At 53.0% G+C, this 16,649-nt stretch overlaps 2 protein-coding genes across 11 annotated transcripts in view; one reads left to right on the forward strand and one right to left on the reverse strand.

Annotated features, from left to right (window-relative positions):
* The window catches only part of FUT2 (fucosyltransferase 2 (H blood group)), a 36,223-nt gene that overhangs the window by 12,191 nt on the left and 7,383 nt on the right, over nucleotides 1–16,649 (reverse strand). For 6 of the 10 annotated variants that reach the window (XR_012490551.1, XR_012490550.1, XR_012490552.1 and 3 more), the window contains exons 2-3: nucleotides 11,451–11,656; nucleotides 1,178–1,288 (exon numbers count right to left, since the gene is read on the reverse strand). The gene's annotated coding sequence lies outside the window, so the exon portion shown is untranslated. The other 4 variants (XM_074316156.1, XM_019741507.2, XR_012490549.1 and 1 more) reach the window with 4 other exon arrangements.
* Nucleotides 2,561–9,637, forward strand: NTN5 (netrin 5). The gene is made up of 6 exons (XM_019741498.2): nucleotides 2,561–4,214; nucleotides 7,130–7,318; nucleotides 7,457–7,606; nucleotides 8,013–8,066; nucleotides 8,276–8,356; nucleotides 8,885–9,637. The coding sequence occupies exons 1-6, from the start codon at nucleotides 3,584–3,586 to the stop codon at nucleotides 9,334–9,336; spliced, it is 1,557 nt and encodes a 518-aa protein (XP_019597057.1). The 5' UTR covers nucleotides 2,561–3,583; the 3' UTR covers nucleotides 9,337–9,637.

Here is a 16,649-nt window from a genome sequence, read left to right on the forward strand (position 1 = left end):
CGTGCCTGCCCTGATGCCTGCGAGGCTTGCCCTCCTCCCTCAGGTCACAGCCCAAATGTCCCCTGAGGACCCCCATCCCCTGCATCCTCTTCCCTACTTGCTTTTGCTCCAAAGCACTTGTCACCTTCCACCATGTTCTAGAATGTAATTACTTAGGTATTACTTTTCTGTAGTGATCTCTCCTTGCTCTAGATTGTGAGCCTGACAAGAACAGGATTTTTGTGCGTGTTTCATGTATGTTCACGTGTGTTCAGCAGAGTGTTTGACACACAGGGGGTACTTGTCGAATGGATGAGTACAGTGAATACTGCAATACTAACATACATTACCCTGTCACTCACACTGTTTGCCCCTCTGATTTGGGGGTGTCTCTGCCCCCAATCCCTTTCTCTTGCAGCTTACATTGAAATCCGATGTTCCTGTCCTGTCTCCCGCTGGGGCTGGCCCTTCCACCGTGGCATGTGAGGGTCACCTGGATTGCTTGACTGTGCCCTCCCGCCCAGGGCAGGCTTCAGACAGTGGGTCCGCAAATCCCTATTTGGGTCGGGCCCATGCTGTGCCACAGTCAATGCCGGGAGGCACTTGAGGCCACAGCAGCAAATAAAGTGCCCCATCCTCCCAGGCCCTTGCTTTTCTCAGCAGGAAGTGACGGAAAACGTTCTTTTTCTAGTCAGAACCGTTTGGTATGTAACACAGTTTACAGCAACATTATTTGGGAATTTCACAACTGAAGCATTGAGGCCTCGCAGGAAACTGGCCGTGGGAGGCTGGCTTTGAGCTCTGTCCCACTCGGGGTCCCTGCTTTCTCCCTTTGGCCGCTAGAACCACTGAGGCCTGAGGTGTTCTCATCTCACCTCAGTCCCCAACATCTTAGAAAGCAACTCGTCTTTGGGTATTCTGATGGCTGGTCTGATTCTTCCAAGAGTACTGATATTCAGGGCTTGAAAGCAACTGATTTTAACACTCAGTTAACCCACAGCTGACAAAAGCTTCCAGAAGGAAGGAGGGCTGGTTTGGGGTTACCCAGCCAGGGGCCAAGGTCCCACCTCAGTGTGTGGCCATGACAGCCACCATGAGGTGGGGATGAGCCGCACCCATCGTTCCAGGGGGTAAGTGTGAGTGCTGTGGGGACCCCAGACCCGCAAGCCCATCTGGCCGCTGTCCCTTCCAGTCCAACCTGTTTTGTGCCTCCTTGGCCAGCCTGCTCCAGGTTGTCCGGCTTCAGGTTCCCTGAAGATGACAGCACTCAGGTCCCACACAGTCCTGGGGGTTTGGCAGGCAGGGGTCCCTGCGGGAAGAAGGTGGCTATGGTTGGCGAGGGGATTGGGCGGGGGTGGGGGGGCGGGGGTGGTGTTGGATTCTGCCAGCTCTGCTCTGAGCTCCCGCCCAGAACCTCCACTAGCCTGGGGCCTGAGAACAGCCACTCAACACTCACTCCGGAGAGCCCACACCAGCCGCCAGACTCCTGCAGGAGGGAAGAACACGTGAGGAACTAACTGCAGAGGACGCTCACATCTTGGGTGCAGGTTTGGCCAATGTCAGGAGTGAAGGGCAGGGTGCTTGCAAAAAAGTCGGGGGGAAAGGAGCATGGGCCCCCGGTGGACCCCCCACACTGCTCAGGCCAAGGGGCCTCACTATGGATCTGGTGGGAGCACGGCTAGACTCTGTTCCTTAAAGGGGCTGAGGGTGGGGTGGGCTGCTGCTCCCAGAAGGGGTAGAGGCTGGGGACCGGACATCTGGGTTCCCCAGTGGGCAGGGGCTGGCTTCTGGATCCCCCAGGAGTACTGGGGGACTCACAGTCTTGTTGCCCAAGGTGCTAAGGGCCAGAAGGTGGTAATGCCTGAACCACCCATGCAAGAGAAGAGAGGTGGGAGACGGGGCTAGGTCCTTAACAAGGCTGATACTGAGAGTCTCTAGGCAAATGCCGGCCTCCAGAGCGCAAAATGGCGCCAGGCTCCTCGGCAGGGGAGGAGGGTGATACCCGTACTCGGGGGCAAGGGAAGGCGGTCTCTCCACATGGCAACAGCAGTGGGGACATGGGGGGGGGCTGTAAAATCAGGTTGGGAGAGGATGTGACCCCACCTGCACCCAGGTGCCTCACAGACTCCTGGTCCGGTCCAGATTCAGAGCCAGGGGACTGGGCAGTGGGGCCCAGAAAAGCTCTGAGGCCCCCAGACCTGAGTGAGTTCCTCATTAGGCGCTGGCAGCCCTGAGAGGGGAAAGTGGTGGGCAGGGGTGGGGTGGTGGTGGGGGTGTGCATTTCAGCAAGTCCTTTTTAGTTCCTGACATCCCGGAGGTCTGGACTTCTGGCCCCCTCAGACATCCTGGCCTCTGGCCCTGCACTGTTCTGCCTCTTTCTCTCCTCCCTTAGCACCCGCCACCCCCATCATCTGTTCCCCCATCTCCAGGGACCTTAAGATAGGGAGAACGTAGGGTCTCGGATCCTGGACCCTGAGGCCTAGGATAGCGGGCGGAGGTCTGAGATTATCAGAGAGTCCTCAGAAATCCAAGCACAGTGTTGTCCCACCTAGAGACCTAAGGGGAACCCAGGTCTGTGCTTTCCTGACCCCACATGGCTTCTATACCCATTCCCTAGCCACAGAGCGACCCAGGCTTCCAGCCCGGGGCATCCTGGTCCTGTTCCTTAACACGGTTCTCTGGGCTTTGCACCTGGGTGGGAAAGGGTTAAGGGTGGTGGAGGCTGGGGGTGGGTGGTAGGGAGGCCAGGTGGTTTGGCCATAATCCCCTCCGTGCCCTGGGTGTGGAGAACAAGGTTAGGGCCCCACGTGGGAAAAGGCCTCTGCTCTGATCCCTGTGGGCCCGGGCCTGGCCTCCCGCTTCTGATTGCCTGTCGGACACCCCTGCCCCTCCCCTCCTTCCCTTCCCACCGGCCTGCTGGGCTGTCTTTTCTTAGCTGTGGGGTGCCTCTGAGCCCGCCCACCTGCCCATCTGTCTGTCTGGGCCCCCAGGCTCCCTGGGGCACTGATCTCCCCTGCTCCCTGTGGACTCCCCTACTCACTGTCTGTCTGGGCCTCCTGGCCTCCCTTGGTGTCCGTCTTCTCTCCTCGTGGCTCTTTCTCTGCGCCTGCCCCTTTCCCTAAGCTTGCATCTCCTTTCCCTCTGTCTGTGTCTGCTGGCTGTGCCTCTGTCCCTTTCTCTACTCTTTTGTCTCTGAGCTTCGTTCATTTCTAAATCCCCCTCTTCTACCCAGCCCTGACCCCACTCGCCCTGGGGCCCTCCCTCAGTTTCCTCATCTGCCCCCTTGTCCTCTCCCCAGGGCCCCTGCACCTCGACACTGACAGATCGCTCTGGGGTGTTAAGCTACAGATTAGTTCAGGCAAAATTCTCAATTTTGCTTGCGTTCTTTCCCCTTTGGGTTGTGTAAACAGTAATTCTCCCCAGATGGAACTATTTTCCTCGCTTAGAAGCCATGGGGAGGGGGCTTGGGCTGGGCTGGGGGTGGAATGCTGGTGTCCTCAGGGGGCCTGGCTGAGCATGGTGGACCATGACACTTGAGGGCAGCCTGAGGCTCTCAGCCTGGCCACTCCTCTCCTCTCTCTAGGTACTTGCCCCTGCTGGGACTATGCCCCTGACCTTCACCTTCTTGTTCCTCCTGAGCCAGGCCACCTCGGACCCATGCTACCATCCAGGGGGCCGCCCCCGCTTCTGCCTCCCACCAGTGACCCAGTTGGCTGGTATGGCGGCCTCCTGTCCCCAGTCCTGCGCCTTCTCTACAGGGGCCGAGGTTGGCTCCCGGGCCACCTGTAATGGCAGTCTGACTCTGGCCCTGGATGGCCCCTTCCTCCTGACTTCCGTCAGCCTGCGCTTCTGCACTCCAGGACCCCCAGCCCTGGTCCTGTCAGCCGCCTGGGCTACTGGAGGTCCCTGGAGATCGCTGTGGCGCAGACCGGCCTGGCCTGGGGCCCTGGGGGGCCCAGAAAAGGTGACCTTCCGTGCACCACCTGGCTCTAAGGCCAGTGTGGTAGCCAGTCACCTCCGTGTGGAGTTCGGAGGCCGGGCAGGGCTGGCAGCAGCTGGAGTGAGAGGCCGCTGCCAGTGCCACGGCCATGCTGCCCGCTGTGCTGCTCGTGCCCGGCCCCCCCGCTGTCGCTGCCGTCACCACACCACCGGCCCCGGGTGCGAGAGCTGCCGCCCATCCCACCGCGACTGGCCCTGGCGACCAGCCACACCCTGGCACCCCCACCCTTGCCTGCGTGAGTCTTGGGCCCTGCTCTCCCACCCTCACCCACTACCAGGCCCCATGACTCTCCAGAAGCTGGTCCCTTGTCCCTAAGCAGCTCTCCCTCCCCAGAGCTGCTTGCTCCTTGCTTTTCCCCTCACTGTTCTCCAGCCAGGTCCCCTCTTCACCTCCCCTTTCAGCACCCCTACCTGCCTGCCCTGCATCTCTGCTACCTCAGACTTTCAGCCCCCATTAGGGGGCTCCAGCCTCTCCCCAACACTCATTCACAATGATGATGATATGAATAACATTTCCTGAGCACCCAGCCCAGGGCCTGGTTTGTTGTAGGTACTCTGGTAATATTTACTGAGTGGTTGTAGGGAACGGGGCAGCTGGACCTTTCCTAACTCATCCAATCAACCACATGGGGGAAGGATTTATTCATTAAATACATACATATCGATCACCTGCTATGTGCCAGGCAGATACTGTCACCAGGCCCATCTTACAGATGAGGAGACTGAGGCTAGAGTTGGGAAGTTCCTTGCACAATGACACACAGCCAGTAAGTAAGTGGCATGGCCAGAAGCTGAGCTTGGGGGTCTTGGCTTGTCCCTGCCAAGCTCCTGTCAGGTGCTGTCACACTAGATGCTCTAGGACAGCAGACAGGAGTCAGACTGCCTGGGTTCAAATTCAACCTCCTCTGTTTATTGGCTGTGTGACACCAGGCAAGGTCTAACTTCTCTGTGCCTCTATTTCCTCATCTGTAAAGTGGGGGTAGTAACAGTACTTCCTTTATAAGTGGCAGTGAAAATTCAGTGAGTTAATAATATACATCAAGTCCTTAGAATAAAGCTTCACATGGTACCTGGCACGAAGGATGAGCTTCCTGAGAGTCTGCCAGTGTTACCATTCCCCAGATGAGGAAGGTAAGACTTGAGGGGACAGTCGCTTGCCCTAAGTCTCACTGCCAGCAGGGGGCAGCACTGGGACTGAACTGGGGAGACAGGCCTTCCTAGAAGCTGGGTCATCCCCCCAGGCCATCCAGCTGGACCAGCGCTCCCCAGGTCCCACGCAGTGCTCTTTCCCCTCCACAGTGCTCCCAGACTGGAGCTTCCAGAGTCTGGGCCCTCCTCCTACCTCCAGCCTGCCGCCCTTGCTAGAGGGTCTGAGTGTGTTACCAGGCCCTGGGCAGTAACACCATTCCACCGACTGACACACACACACACACCACCAGGCCCTGGGAGTCCCTGGACTTCAGTCTCTCTCCACCTCCCACATTCTTTGCCCCGTCCCCCTCTATTTCTTCCTGCAATGTCATATGGTCTAACTTACAGACCATCTGGTTGTCCTGGGTTCCCACTCTATCCTCATCCCCACTGTGTTCTTCCTTGATGCCCCCGCACCCGCTCCCTCAGGGCCTCTGTTCAGTTGGTCCATTCCCACCAGCCAGAACTGACGCCCCCTTGGCGGAGTGAAGGAGGGGAGACTCCTGTGGCCTGGGGGTGCAGCAGGGATCATCCTGGATTTGGACAGGGCCTGGGAGCTGGGGAGGCTGACCCTCTGAGGATCACCCCTGCCCCCAGGCTGAGCTGGGCACTGCCCTCTGAATCTGGGTAGGAGACCAACGGTGTTGTGATGAAGAAGGGTCTGGGCGGGCAAGGTGAGACTAACTCCTGTGGCGAGGCTGTGGGCTTTACAAACATGGTGGCCTGAACCCCTTCCCCATCCAAGTTTTCCAGAGGGAAGTGAGGCACCATGACCACTCTCAGGTCAGAAAGAATCCAAAGCCCACTGATCACCCACTGATAATCTTAATAGTGTTGCCACCTCTAATTGAGATCCCCACCAGACAGGAAGGAAACAAAGGCTCAGAGAGGCAGAGCCATTTTCCCAAGAACACACTGCTGCTGCAGATCCCTGGCCTTCGCACTACTCCTTTGGGCCCTCAAACCTCTCCGAGTCCAAAACTCCTCACATCTCTCCAAAGAGTGGTCCATGAACCCCCGGAATCAGCCCCTCACTCTGGGATGCTTGCTAAAACACAGATCCCTGGGACCAGCAGAAGCCTTGGAGGTGGGCCCTGGAATTGGTGTTGTTCCTTTTAAAAACTGCTCTGGTACTTCTGGGAAGTAAAATAGTAGGATTTGAAAGCAACTGCCTTAGAACGCCTGATCAATGCTCCCAGGAAAATGCACAGAATCCTGTGAGCTGTGTGAGAAGCACTGGAGGGTAGCTGCTAAGAGCATGGACTCTGGACCTGTAAGGAATTGGGTTCCAATCGTGCCTCTGACTACCCCTTAGCTGCATTACCTTGAGCTGGTGACTTCACTTCTCTGTGCCTCAGTTTTTGTATATGTAACATGGGGATGATAGCACCAGCCTCACAGAGCTGCTGTGAGAATGCAACATGCCAGCCACTCAGCACCTGGCACCTGGTACGTGGAAGCTCTAAACGGGCAGGTATGTGCGCTGTGTCCGGCCCTGGATTAAGCACTTTATGTCTATTAGGTTTCATTTAAACCTCATGACGTAGACATTATAAATGTCATTTTATAGCAAAGGAAGCTGAGCTACAAAAAGAAGTCACATGCCCAAGGAACACAGTGGAACACGAACACCCAGCGTCTGACTCCATAGCCCACACCATAGCTGCTACTCTTCTTTAAGCCACCCCCCACCCCCCACCCTCCCACCCCTCCCCACCCTGGTTTCACACAATCAGGAGGTTCATCAGTCCCCTCGGGCTTACCCTGTTCCAGTCCAGTGCCCCCATTTTAAAGATGAGAATGAAGAGACTCTGGGACCCAGGTTTAAACAGGGACCCCCAGGCAGTCTCTTTTACTCTGTACTCACACTCTATTTCCTGAGGGCAGTGGGGGGAAAACTGAGGACAGGGAACAGAAAGCCCTGGTTCGATGTGCCTTGGCTCCATCTTGCTCCTCCTAGCCTGCTCCTGCAACCAGCACGCCCGACGCTGCAGGTTTAACTCCGAGCTGTTCAGGTTGTCAGGCGGCCGCAGTGGGGGTGTTTGTGAGCGGTGCCGCCACCACACAGCTGGGCGGCACTGCCACTACTGCCAGCCAGGGTTCCGGAGGGACCCCAGCCAGCCTATTACTAGCCGCAAGGCCTGCAGGGGTGAGTGCTATCTGAAGCCCAGCCTGGGGGGGAAGGAGCCAGGACCAAACTCCTGGGTCTGAGGGAGGAGGGGCTGGGGAATTGGGAGGGAACATCTAGGGCCCAGACACCCACATCCGAGATCCTGTCTTCATGTAGCCTGCCAGTGCCACCCTATTGGGGCAATGGGTGGCACCTGTAACCAGACCAGTGGGCAGTGCTCCTGCAAGTTAGGGGTCACTGGCCTGACATGCAACCGCTGTGGTCCTGGCTACCAGCAGAGCCGCTCCCCCAGGATGCCCTGCCAGCGTGAGTCCTGAGGGGCCACAAGTCCTAAGTAGAGGGTGGGGGGGGAACATCCCAGATCTCCAGTGGACAAGCATGGGGAGGGCTGGGTCCCTGGGGGATGGGAGCTAGAAGCTGGAGGCTAAACTCTGCATCCTTGGGGAAGTAGGAACGGTAATTCCAGTCTCTTCAGTCTCTGGGAAGAAGAAGCTGGAAGCCTGGACTCCTGGGTCTGAGGGAGGAGGGGGCTCGGGCTGTAGATTCCTGGGTCTGAAGGAAGAAGGAGCTAGAGAACAGGAGTCCAGGTTCTGGGGAGAAGGGCAAACTTTTTGCCCTCTTGGACCTTAAGGAAATAGATGGATATTTGGAATCCTTGTGTGTGTGAGGCGGGCAGGGACTAAGGTTAAATTTCTCCTTTGGTTTCTCATAGGAATCCCAGAGGCAACAACCACCCTTGCTACGACCCCAAGTGCTTACAGCTCTGGTAAGACAGGCTAGTGTGGAGATCCCTGGCAGCAAGAGGGGTCAGGGATGGGCTGATTGCCGCCCCACCCTGTGGGGATACAGGGGTGACCCACTGAACCCAGTCCCAGGGTTCGGGCACCCCAGCTGTCCATCAAGATGGAATGTGGGGATGGGCAGGGGCAGAACGCTGCCTCAGGAGCCCACTGCAGACAGCCTGACCCTCCCCAGACCCTCAGTGTCACAACTACTGCAATATCTCGGACACCAGGGTACATATGAGCCTTCGGAGGTACTGCCAGCAGGACTATGGTGAGTGCTGGGGAGAAAAAGGGCCAGTGGCTGCATACATGTTCTGATCACTGTCTCCGCACCACCCCATTCTCTGGCCTTCATTTTCTCATCTTAAATGGGAAGGGGTGTTAGATTCCAAAGGGTCCTTCCTGATCTCGGATCTAATGGGACTGAAGACAAATGGGTGGAAAGGGCAGTGGAGAGGGGGTGTTCCCTGCCCTGGCATATCTCCTCTTTCCCTATGTTCTTGGCCTTGCCAGAGTTTACTATCTCCTTTAGCCTGACATATCTGAGGGAGGAAGGTGGCCTCCTGGGGATGGAAGGAGAAAGGGGAACTGGTTGAATGGAACAGACTTTTGCCCTGTCTTGCCTACCTCAGACGCTCTCTGCCTCCCTTCAAGATCCCAAGTCTGAGCTTCAGCCCCATTCCCACAGACTTGATCCCAGAAGCCCACCCTCAGGTCCCAGGCCCCTCCCCATCAGGATTGACCCAGGGGACCTTGACGGCTCTTCAGCACCCAGGCCTGACAGCTCCCTTTCCCGCAGTTCTCCGTGCGCAGGTGCTGGCATCTGAGGTGGTGGGCCCGGCATGGAAGCGGCTGGCCTTGCGCGTGCTGGCTGTGTACAAGCAGCGAGCGCCGCCCGTGCGCCGCGGCGGCCAGGAGGCCTGGGTGCCGGGCACCGACCTGGCCTGCGGCTGCCTGCGCCTGCAGCCCGGCACCGACTACTTGCTGCTGGGCAGCGCGGCTGGCGACCCTGACCCTGCGCGCCTAGTCCTCGACCGCCACGGCCTCGCGCTGCCCTGGAGGCCGCGCTGGGCCCGGCCATTGCGGCGGCTGCAGCAGGAGGAACACACCGGGGGCTGCGACAGCCTGCGGCCTCCAGCCCGAGCCTCACGCCTGAGGACTAGAACCACAGCTGAGTGGCCTCAAAAGCCAACCAAGGCACTTGGAAGAGACCATGAGGGAAATCTTTTACCTGGACGGCGCCTCCCTTAGTGAGCCAATCAGACGTGGCGGAGCCGATGACATCACCAGCACGCGCCAGCACCGTGAAGGCATGAGGGCTGTCTAACCAAAGGCGGTCAACTGCAAGCAGGACATTTAGTCTCGGGCTAGGACATTTGGCCTGGTACCTATGCAGCTAGTTCTCTCAATAAAATCTTAAATCTTGAGGAATTTCCCGCCTTTTCTAGTTATCATCCCCATCCATTGGCTTTTAGCCAATCATCAGGCAACACAATCTGATCGGCACTTACTGACGTCATATCATCTCTTTCCTTGGATTGGCTATTTTGGCAGGGAGTAGTAGCCATACTTGGGCTCCACAGATTGACTCAAGGCCTTGATTTGCACCTCAGAGACCCACCCAGCACAGATCAGGGGTCTGTAGCCCTCCATTAGTCAGGTTAGGCTAATTCTGTTAGCTTGAAACAATGAAAGTTAATTTCTTGCTCATATACATGTCCTACGCAAGGTCAGCAAGGGGCAATTTTCCACACAGTCATTGAAGGACAAAGGTGTAGAGGAATCTACCATCTTGTCACTGCACCAACTGCAACCTATGGCATCCTTGATTACTGTGACGGGGGGGGGGGGGGGGGGGAGAGAAAACTAAATGGTCCCACACAAGAGATAAACGCTTTGGACCAGGAATGACTCCAGCCCATCCCTTCACAGCTCATTGGTCAAGATTGCTCACATGGTTCCATCTAATTGCATGAAGGTGGGGAAGTAGAACCCCCTTATATGCTCTGAAAGAGAGAAGAACCAGTGTATTAGTTTTCTATTGCTGTCAAAATAAATTATCACACTCAGCAGCTGAAACAAAACAAATTTATTATCTTACAGTTCTATAAGTCAAAAGCCCAACAGGTTTCCTAGGCTAAAATCAAGGTGTCAACAAGGCTGCATTCCTTCTGGAAACTTCAGGGGAGAATGTTTCCTTTACATTCCTAACTTCTAAAGGCCACCAGCATTTCTTGGCTCATGGCCCCCTCTTCCATCTTCAAAGCCAGCAATGGCATGTTGAGTCCTTCTCACACTTCAAATTTCTCCTGACTCTTTGTCCTCACATCTTTCTTTCTGACCATAGCTGGGAAAGGTTCTCTGTTTTTAAAGATGCATGTGATTAGATGGGACCCACCCAGATAATCCAGAATAATCTCCCCATTTCAAGATCCTTAATCTTTATCAACTCTGCAAAGTACCTTTTTCCATGTAAGGTAACATATTCACCAGTTCCAAGAATTAGACTGTGGACATCTTTGGGTGTTGACACCATTATTCTTACTACCACTACTGGACATGTGTGAGAACTAGAATTTTCCACCATGTGGCTCTGCTCAAATTCCACAGCATCAGAGAGAACTACCCTGACCACCCTAACTAAACAGCAGCTCCTTCCAATCATTCTCATTGCTTTGTCCTGCTTAGTTTTTTTTTTTTTTTGTAGTACTTACCACCACCTGATATATTAAGTATCTGTCTTTTTTGTTTGCTATTTCTTTCTCTTCCACTAGAATGTGAGCTCCATGGGAGGAGGGATTTAGTTTTGTTCATGGCTATATCCCCTGTATCTAGAAAGGTTCATGACACACAGTATATGCTCAATAAATACTTGTTGAAAAACTGATCAATGAATGGTCTAATTTGCAGCCCAACTGAACCTGAAGTGATGCCTCAAGCATCTGTATAATTAGGAGTCATATCAAACCCCAAATAACCGTGGCTTAAACAAAATAGAAATATATTTCTCTCTTGCATAAAAGAAGTCTGGAGATAGTCAAGCCACCAGGAACCTTCTAGCTTTCCTCTCCACCATCTTTACAATGGTCCTTGTACTCATGGTCCAAGACGGCAGCTAGTGCTCCAGCCACAATGTCTGTATCCAGACATGGAAGAAGGCAAAGAAAAAAGTCCAAAAGGCCCACACAGCTGACTTATAAGGATGTTTTTCCAAAAGCTGCTCATTGGCCAGAAGTTAAGTCACATGACCACACCTAGCTGCAAGAGAGGATGTAAATGAGCCTTTAAAGCTGGGCTGTCTTGGATCCAGCTAAATAGGATATCAAGGAAAGATTAGAGAAAGGATTTGGGGAAAATTAGCTTACCTGGCTTTATGTAAGACTCTCAGCCAATCAGAACCCAGAGCATACTATGACATCATGAGGTGTTAAGCAGAGCAGCTCTTTGGCATTTCCAGGAAAACAGGCTGAGACTGAAAGTAGTATATGTCTGGCCATGAACTTCCATCGCACCTCCTGCTGCCTTGACCTTGGATTTGTGTCTGTTTTGATTGATGCTGTTATCGCAGCCCCTAGAACACAATAGGTATTCAATAAACATAAATATTTGTTGAATAAATAGGCGGGTCCTATTATTATTCCCATTATACAGATGAAGAAATTGAGGCTCACAGGGGAACTACATCTTGAGGTGAAGGCAGGGATTAAAACCCAGATATGTTTGGGTTTGGCCAGAATTCTTAACCACCTCTTCAATGAAGAAACTAGCTCATAGAGGCAAGGAGTCTTAGCAACCATCACACAGCAAGTAGCTGGCATTCAAACTTAGTTCTTTAGATAACAATAGGAAGTAACCCACAGGGTATATTATGAGGATTAAATGCGTTAATAAATGTATATCATGGGCTTAGAATAGTGCCTGGCAGAGTAAAAGCCATTTGAGTTTGTTATTATTTAAACGCCCACTGGCCATACCTCCCCCAAAAGAGGAGAGCCCAGAAGGCTAGAACATAGATCAAGAGGATTTTGCTAAGCTCCTCAAGGGAGTGGGAGTTGAGAGCAGGGAAAGAGGGGTGAAGAGGCCAAGAAGGGCTGTGAGAACCACCCAGGCCTGGAGAGTCCTGGCCATACTGCCTCCCACCCAGGGGCTGGGGAGGTAGAAGATGAAAGTGAGGAGTGGGCAAGCCCCATATGTTCCTTATGACCCAGACTTTGTTCCCAGCACCCGAGACGAATAAGCGTGAAATCCACATCTGGGAACCACTTCCAGCCTGGCCATTCTCTCTGCCTCTGGGCACTGAGCCCAGTCTGTTTGTGTGCTATATGGCAGCATAGGTGGTTTCCAGAGCTCAGAGGAGACCCCTGACCACCTCAGCATTGCTCATGGCTTCCTGGAAGAGCAGACTCCTGAAATACATAAATCTGAATAGGAATTTGCACAGCAGAAAACTGGGAGAGGGCCTTGTGTGGTAAGAAAAGAGATGAGACTGGGGATTGGTGGTGGCCAGGGCATGGGGGTCCTCTAAGGCCAGACTGAAGGATTGGGCTCCCCCCCACCCCCCGGCCCCAGGGCACTGGGGAGCCATGGGAGGTCTATGAGCAGGGGTGGGACAGAATCAGTCCTGAGAATCAGTGTGAGAAACAGTGATATGGACAATCATTGAAGTGGTTCAATTCACAGGGAGAGCCCAGAGAAGGCCTTGAACCCAGCCTGGAGGTCAGGTAACTTCTCTCAGAGGAAGTGACATCTGAGGTAGATCTTGAAGGATAGAAGGATTTGGTCATGACAAGACAGGCTGAGGGGTGGGGGACTTCGTCCAGGGGTGCTGGAAGCTATGGGATACCTGTGACTAGGGAGAGGCAGGCTCGACTCTAGGTGTAGAAAGAGCCCTCTGGGGTCTGTGGAGGATAGACTGAAGGAGGAAGGAGACTGAATGGGGAGTGACGGCCTCATCTCCAGGAAGTCTTCCCTGATCTCTCAGGCTGGGCTCTGTGCCACTTCCCTACTCTGCTGCTTCCTAACTATAACTCTGGGGAAAAGACACTGGTGGGAGAAGATGAGGTTTGAGCCAAGGGCAGGGGTATGGGGACAGAAAGAGAGTAGGGGAAACATCACTACACGAGAAGCCTTCCTCTTAATCCCACGTGAAAAAAATTGTTTACCCATTTCTGAATGCTACAGTCCCTATATTTTTACTTTATTCACTCACTTATTCATTCATTCAATATACTGTGTTTCCCCAAAAATAAGACCTAGCCGGACCATCAGCTCTAATGCGTCTTTTGGAGCAAAAATTAATATAAGACCCAGTCTTATTTTAATATAAGATCGGGTATAATATAATACCTGTTCTTATTTTAATATAAGACTAGGTATATAATATAATACAATATAATACCAGATCTTATATTAATTTTTGCTCCAAAAGACACGTTAGAGCTGATGGTCCGGATAGGTCTTATTTTCGGGGAAACACGGTATTCTCCTGAGGTCTCCCTGGTAAATGCTAAGACCTGAGTCAGAGCCGGGACTTGCCCTGGAGGGGCTCCCTGTCTGGGAGGGTTGGCTAGGAAAGAGACCTAGGTACAGTCACATCTGGTATGATGTGTAATAATGGAGGCAGCACAGGACCCAGCCTGGGAAATCAAGGAAGACTTCCTGGAGGAAGCAAAGCCCTCGCTGGAAAGCCCTTGAAGAAAATTCAAGTGTCTCCCAGGCAGATGGGAGGGGGCCAGAATCTCTAGGAAGAGACAGCAGGAACATTTTTTCATTCAATCATGACCAGTTTCTCTCCTGAGGACCCCCATGTGCCTTGTGTGGAGTGATGCTGGGGATCCAGAGATGGTTCAGGCCTGGGGCCTTGAGGGAGACGTGTAGGGACATAGTCCCTTCTAGTGAGATCTGTGCTCTAATGGAGGTAGCACAAGGCATTGCGAATGTCCACAGCCAGTAATTACCGAGCCTGGGGGATCAGGGAGGGCTTCCTGGAGGAGGAGAGCACAATTGTAGTTAGCGCCTGTTCTTCCTGCAGTGTCAGTCCGTCTATCTCTCCCTTCCCATGTATCTCTGGTTCCTTCATTGTCTCTGCCTGTGATGAATTCTGTTTTTCTTATTATTCCCCCCACCCCCACCCTTGGGGTTGGCTGCTGTAAAAAAATTACCACAAGCTGCATGGTTTAAAACAACAGAAATTTATTCTCTCACAGTTCTGGAGGCTAGAAGTCCGAAATCAAGATGTCAGCAGGGCCATAGTCCCTCTGAAGGCTCTAGGGGTCTTCCTGGCCTCTTCCAGCTTCTGATGGCTCCTGGCATTCCTTGGCCTATGGCTACATCTCCCAAACTATGCCTCTGTCTTCATATCACCGTCTCCGCTGTCTTGAATCTCTTTCTGCCTTTCTCATACAAGGACCCTAGTCATTCGATTTAGGGTCTACCCAGATAATGTAGGATGATATCATCTTAAGATCATTAATTTAATTACATCTGCAAAGACCCTTTTGCCAAATAAAGTCCGTTCACAGGTTCTAGGCAGACATCTTTTTTGGGGGTGTGGCACCCATTCAACCAACTACATCCTGGGTGAGTCACTTCCCTCGCCCAATCTGTACTCGTATAATGGGCCTAGTACTATCCCACCACCACCTCATGAGGCAGCTTTGAGCGTTGAAATGAAACCTCCAAGTGTGTGGCACAGCCCTAGAATCTGGGAAACTCTCAGTTAGGGCAGCCACCATTTATTCTGATGGAGAAACATCTCCATCAGAGCTGGGTCCTTCTGAGGGTCTCTTCCTGCCATTCTCCCTACTTCTCTGCACATCTCCATCACGTTTTCTCCAACCCTCTTTCCTTTGCTTTTCTTCCCTGCTTCACCACGTCCTATCTATAACTCTGGGCAAATCACCTATGCCCTCTGACTTGGTTTCTTCATCTGCAAAATGGGATAATAATAGTTTCTGCTTCATGAGGAGGCTGTGAGGATTATATGAGAGTTCATAGAAATGCTCAGAACTTTGCTTGGTATGTAGTAGGTGCTTTATGTGCTGGCTGTTATTGCAGTTATTATTATTATTATTATTATTGTTATTACTGTTTTCTTTGTCTTGCCTTTTCCCTGTTTCCATAGCGACCTCTATCGTCAAGTGTCTCTCCCACACATTTCTGTGTTTCTGAATAAGTGTCTCACCAACCTGTAAGCCTCACCAGTCTTGAAGAGTCTGTCTCTTTCCATTGCTCTCTCTTCCTCTTCCCACCTGTGATGGTTTTAAAATGAGGCCACAAATTCTTTGATGCTCTTTCCTGCAAGAGGGGGAGCCTAATCTCTTTCCCTTTGAGTGTGGGCTGGACATAGTGACTCACTTCGGATGAACAGAATACAGAAGTGATGGTGTGACTTTGAAGATTGTCATATAAGACCCCTCTGTCTTTCTGTCTCCAGTGGAGGAAGCCGGTAGCCATGTAGTGAAAACACTCAAACAACCCTACTGAGAGGCCCACGTGGTGAGGAGCTGAGCCTCCTGCCCCACTGCCATTAAGGTAAACTTGGAAGTGGATCTTCCAGCCCCAGCCAAGCCTTCATATGACTGCAGCCCCAGCTCATAGCCTAACTGCATCCTCATGAGAGGCCCTAAGCCAGAACCACCCAGCTAGACTGTTCCAAATTCCTCACGCTCAGAAACTGTGAGATAATAAATGCGTGTTGCTTTAAGCCACTAAGTTTTAGGGTTATTTGTTATGTGGCAATGGATAATTAACACATACCTTTGCTTCTTGTGTTTTCTCTGTCTCTCTCCATCTTTGCCTCTCTCTGGGTGTCTCTGTCTCCCTCCATCTCTAGGTCCTTGAATGTCTATTTCCAGTTCTCTACCTCTGATGTTTCTGTCTTTCAGACTCTATTAGTCTCTTCCTTTAGGTCCGTTGGTCTGTTTCCAGGTCTCTCTCCCTCAATCTGGGTCTCTCTGTCTCTGCCATCTGTTCCTTCCTGCTGAGGTCTCTTTCTTTGCACAAGTGTCGCTATTTACGGATGTGCACGTGTGTCTGCCTCTTTCTCCTCTCTGGGTCTCTCTGTGCCCAGCTCTAGGTGTGTTTTTATGTCTTTCTGTCTTTGGATCTCTTTTCCGTTTTTGTCCCTCCTGCATGGCATCTTGTTCTTCCATCTCGAACCTGCGGGGTGAGTCTCTGTCTCTGGGTCTCTCTGTTTCTATCTCTAAGTGTGTGTCTCTCTGTGTGCCTCTGGATCTTTCCTCTGCCTCCATCTGTGTCTCTCTCCTGTATATTCTCCCCTCTCATTCTGGGTCTCTGTATCTCTCTCAGTGTGTGTCTGTCGGCTTCTTGCCTCGAAGCCCGCCCTCCCATCTCTACCCTGCCGTGTCCCTCCGCCATATCTCAGGCTCCCCTTCCCTTCCGGAGCCTCCGCATTCTCCGACTTCACCTCTGGCGCTCTCGCCTGGGCCTTCCCGGCTCCTCCTCCCAGCCTCTCCCTTCCTTTCCAGGTCTCTGCCTCCCTCTCCTGGTCAGCGGTGCTCACCGCACACCAGTCTCCCAGGGGATCCCCCAGCCGGTTTAAG

Source organism: Rhinolophus sinicus, linkage group LG11 (assembly GCF_036562045.2).
Source record: "Rhinolophus sinicus isolate RSC01 linkage group LG11, ASM3656204v1, whole genome shotgun sequence".
NCBI classification, from domain to species: Eukaryota; Metazoa; Chordata; class Mammalia; order Chiroptera; family Rhinolophidae; genus Rhinolophus; species Rhinolophus sinicus.

Excerpts from the sequence above, each read along its gene's own strand:
- NTN5 (XM_019741498.2), top strand. The coding sequence starts at position 3,584 with ATGCCCCTGACCTTCACCTTCTTGTTCCTCCTGAGCCAGGCCACCTCG. Across the intron at positions 8,067-8,275 it reads CCCAAGTGCTTACAGCTCTG|ACCCTCAGTGTCACAACTAC; the intron begins GTAAGACAGGCT and ends GACCCTCCCCAG. Across the intron at positions 8,357-8,884 it reads GTACTGCCAGCAGGACTATG|TTCTCCGTGCGCAGGTGCTG; the intron begins GTGAGTGCTGGG and ends CCTTTCCCGCAG.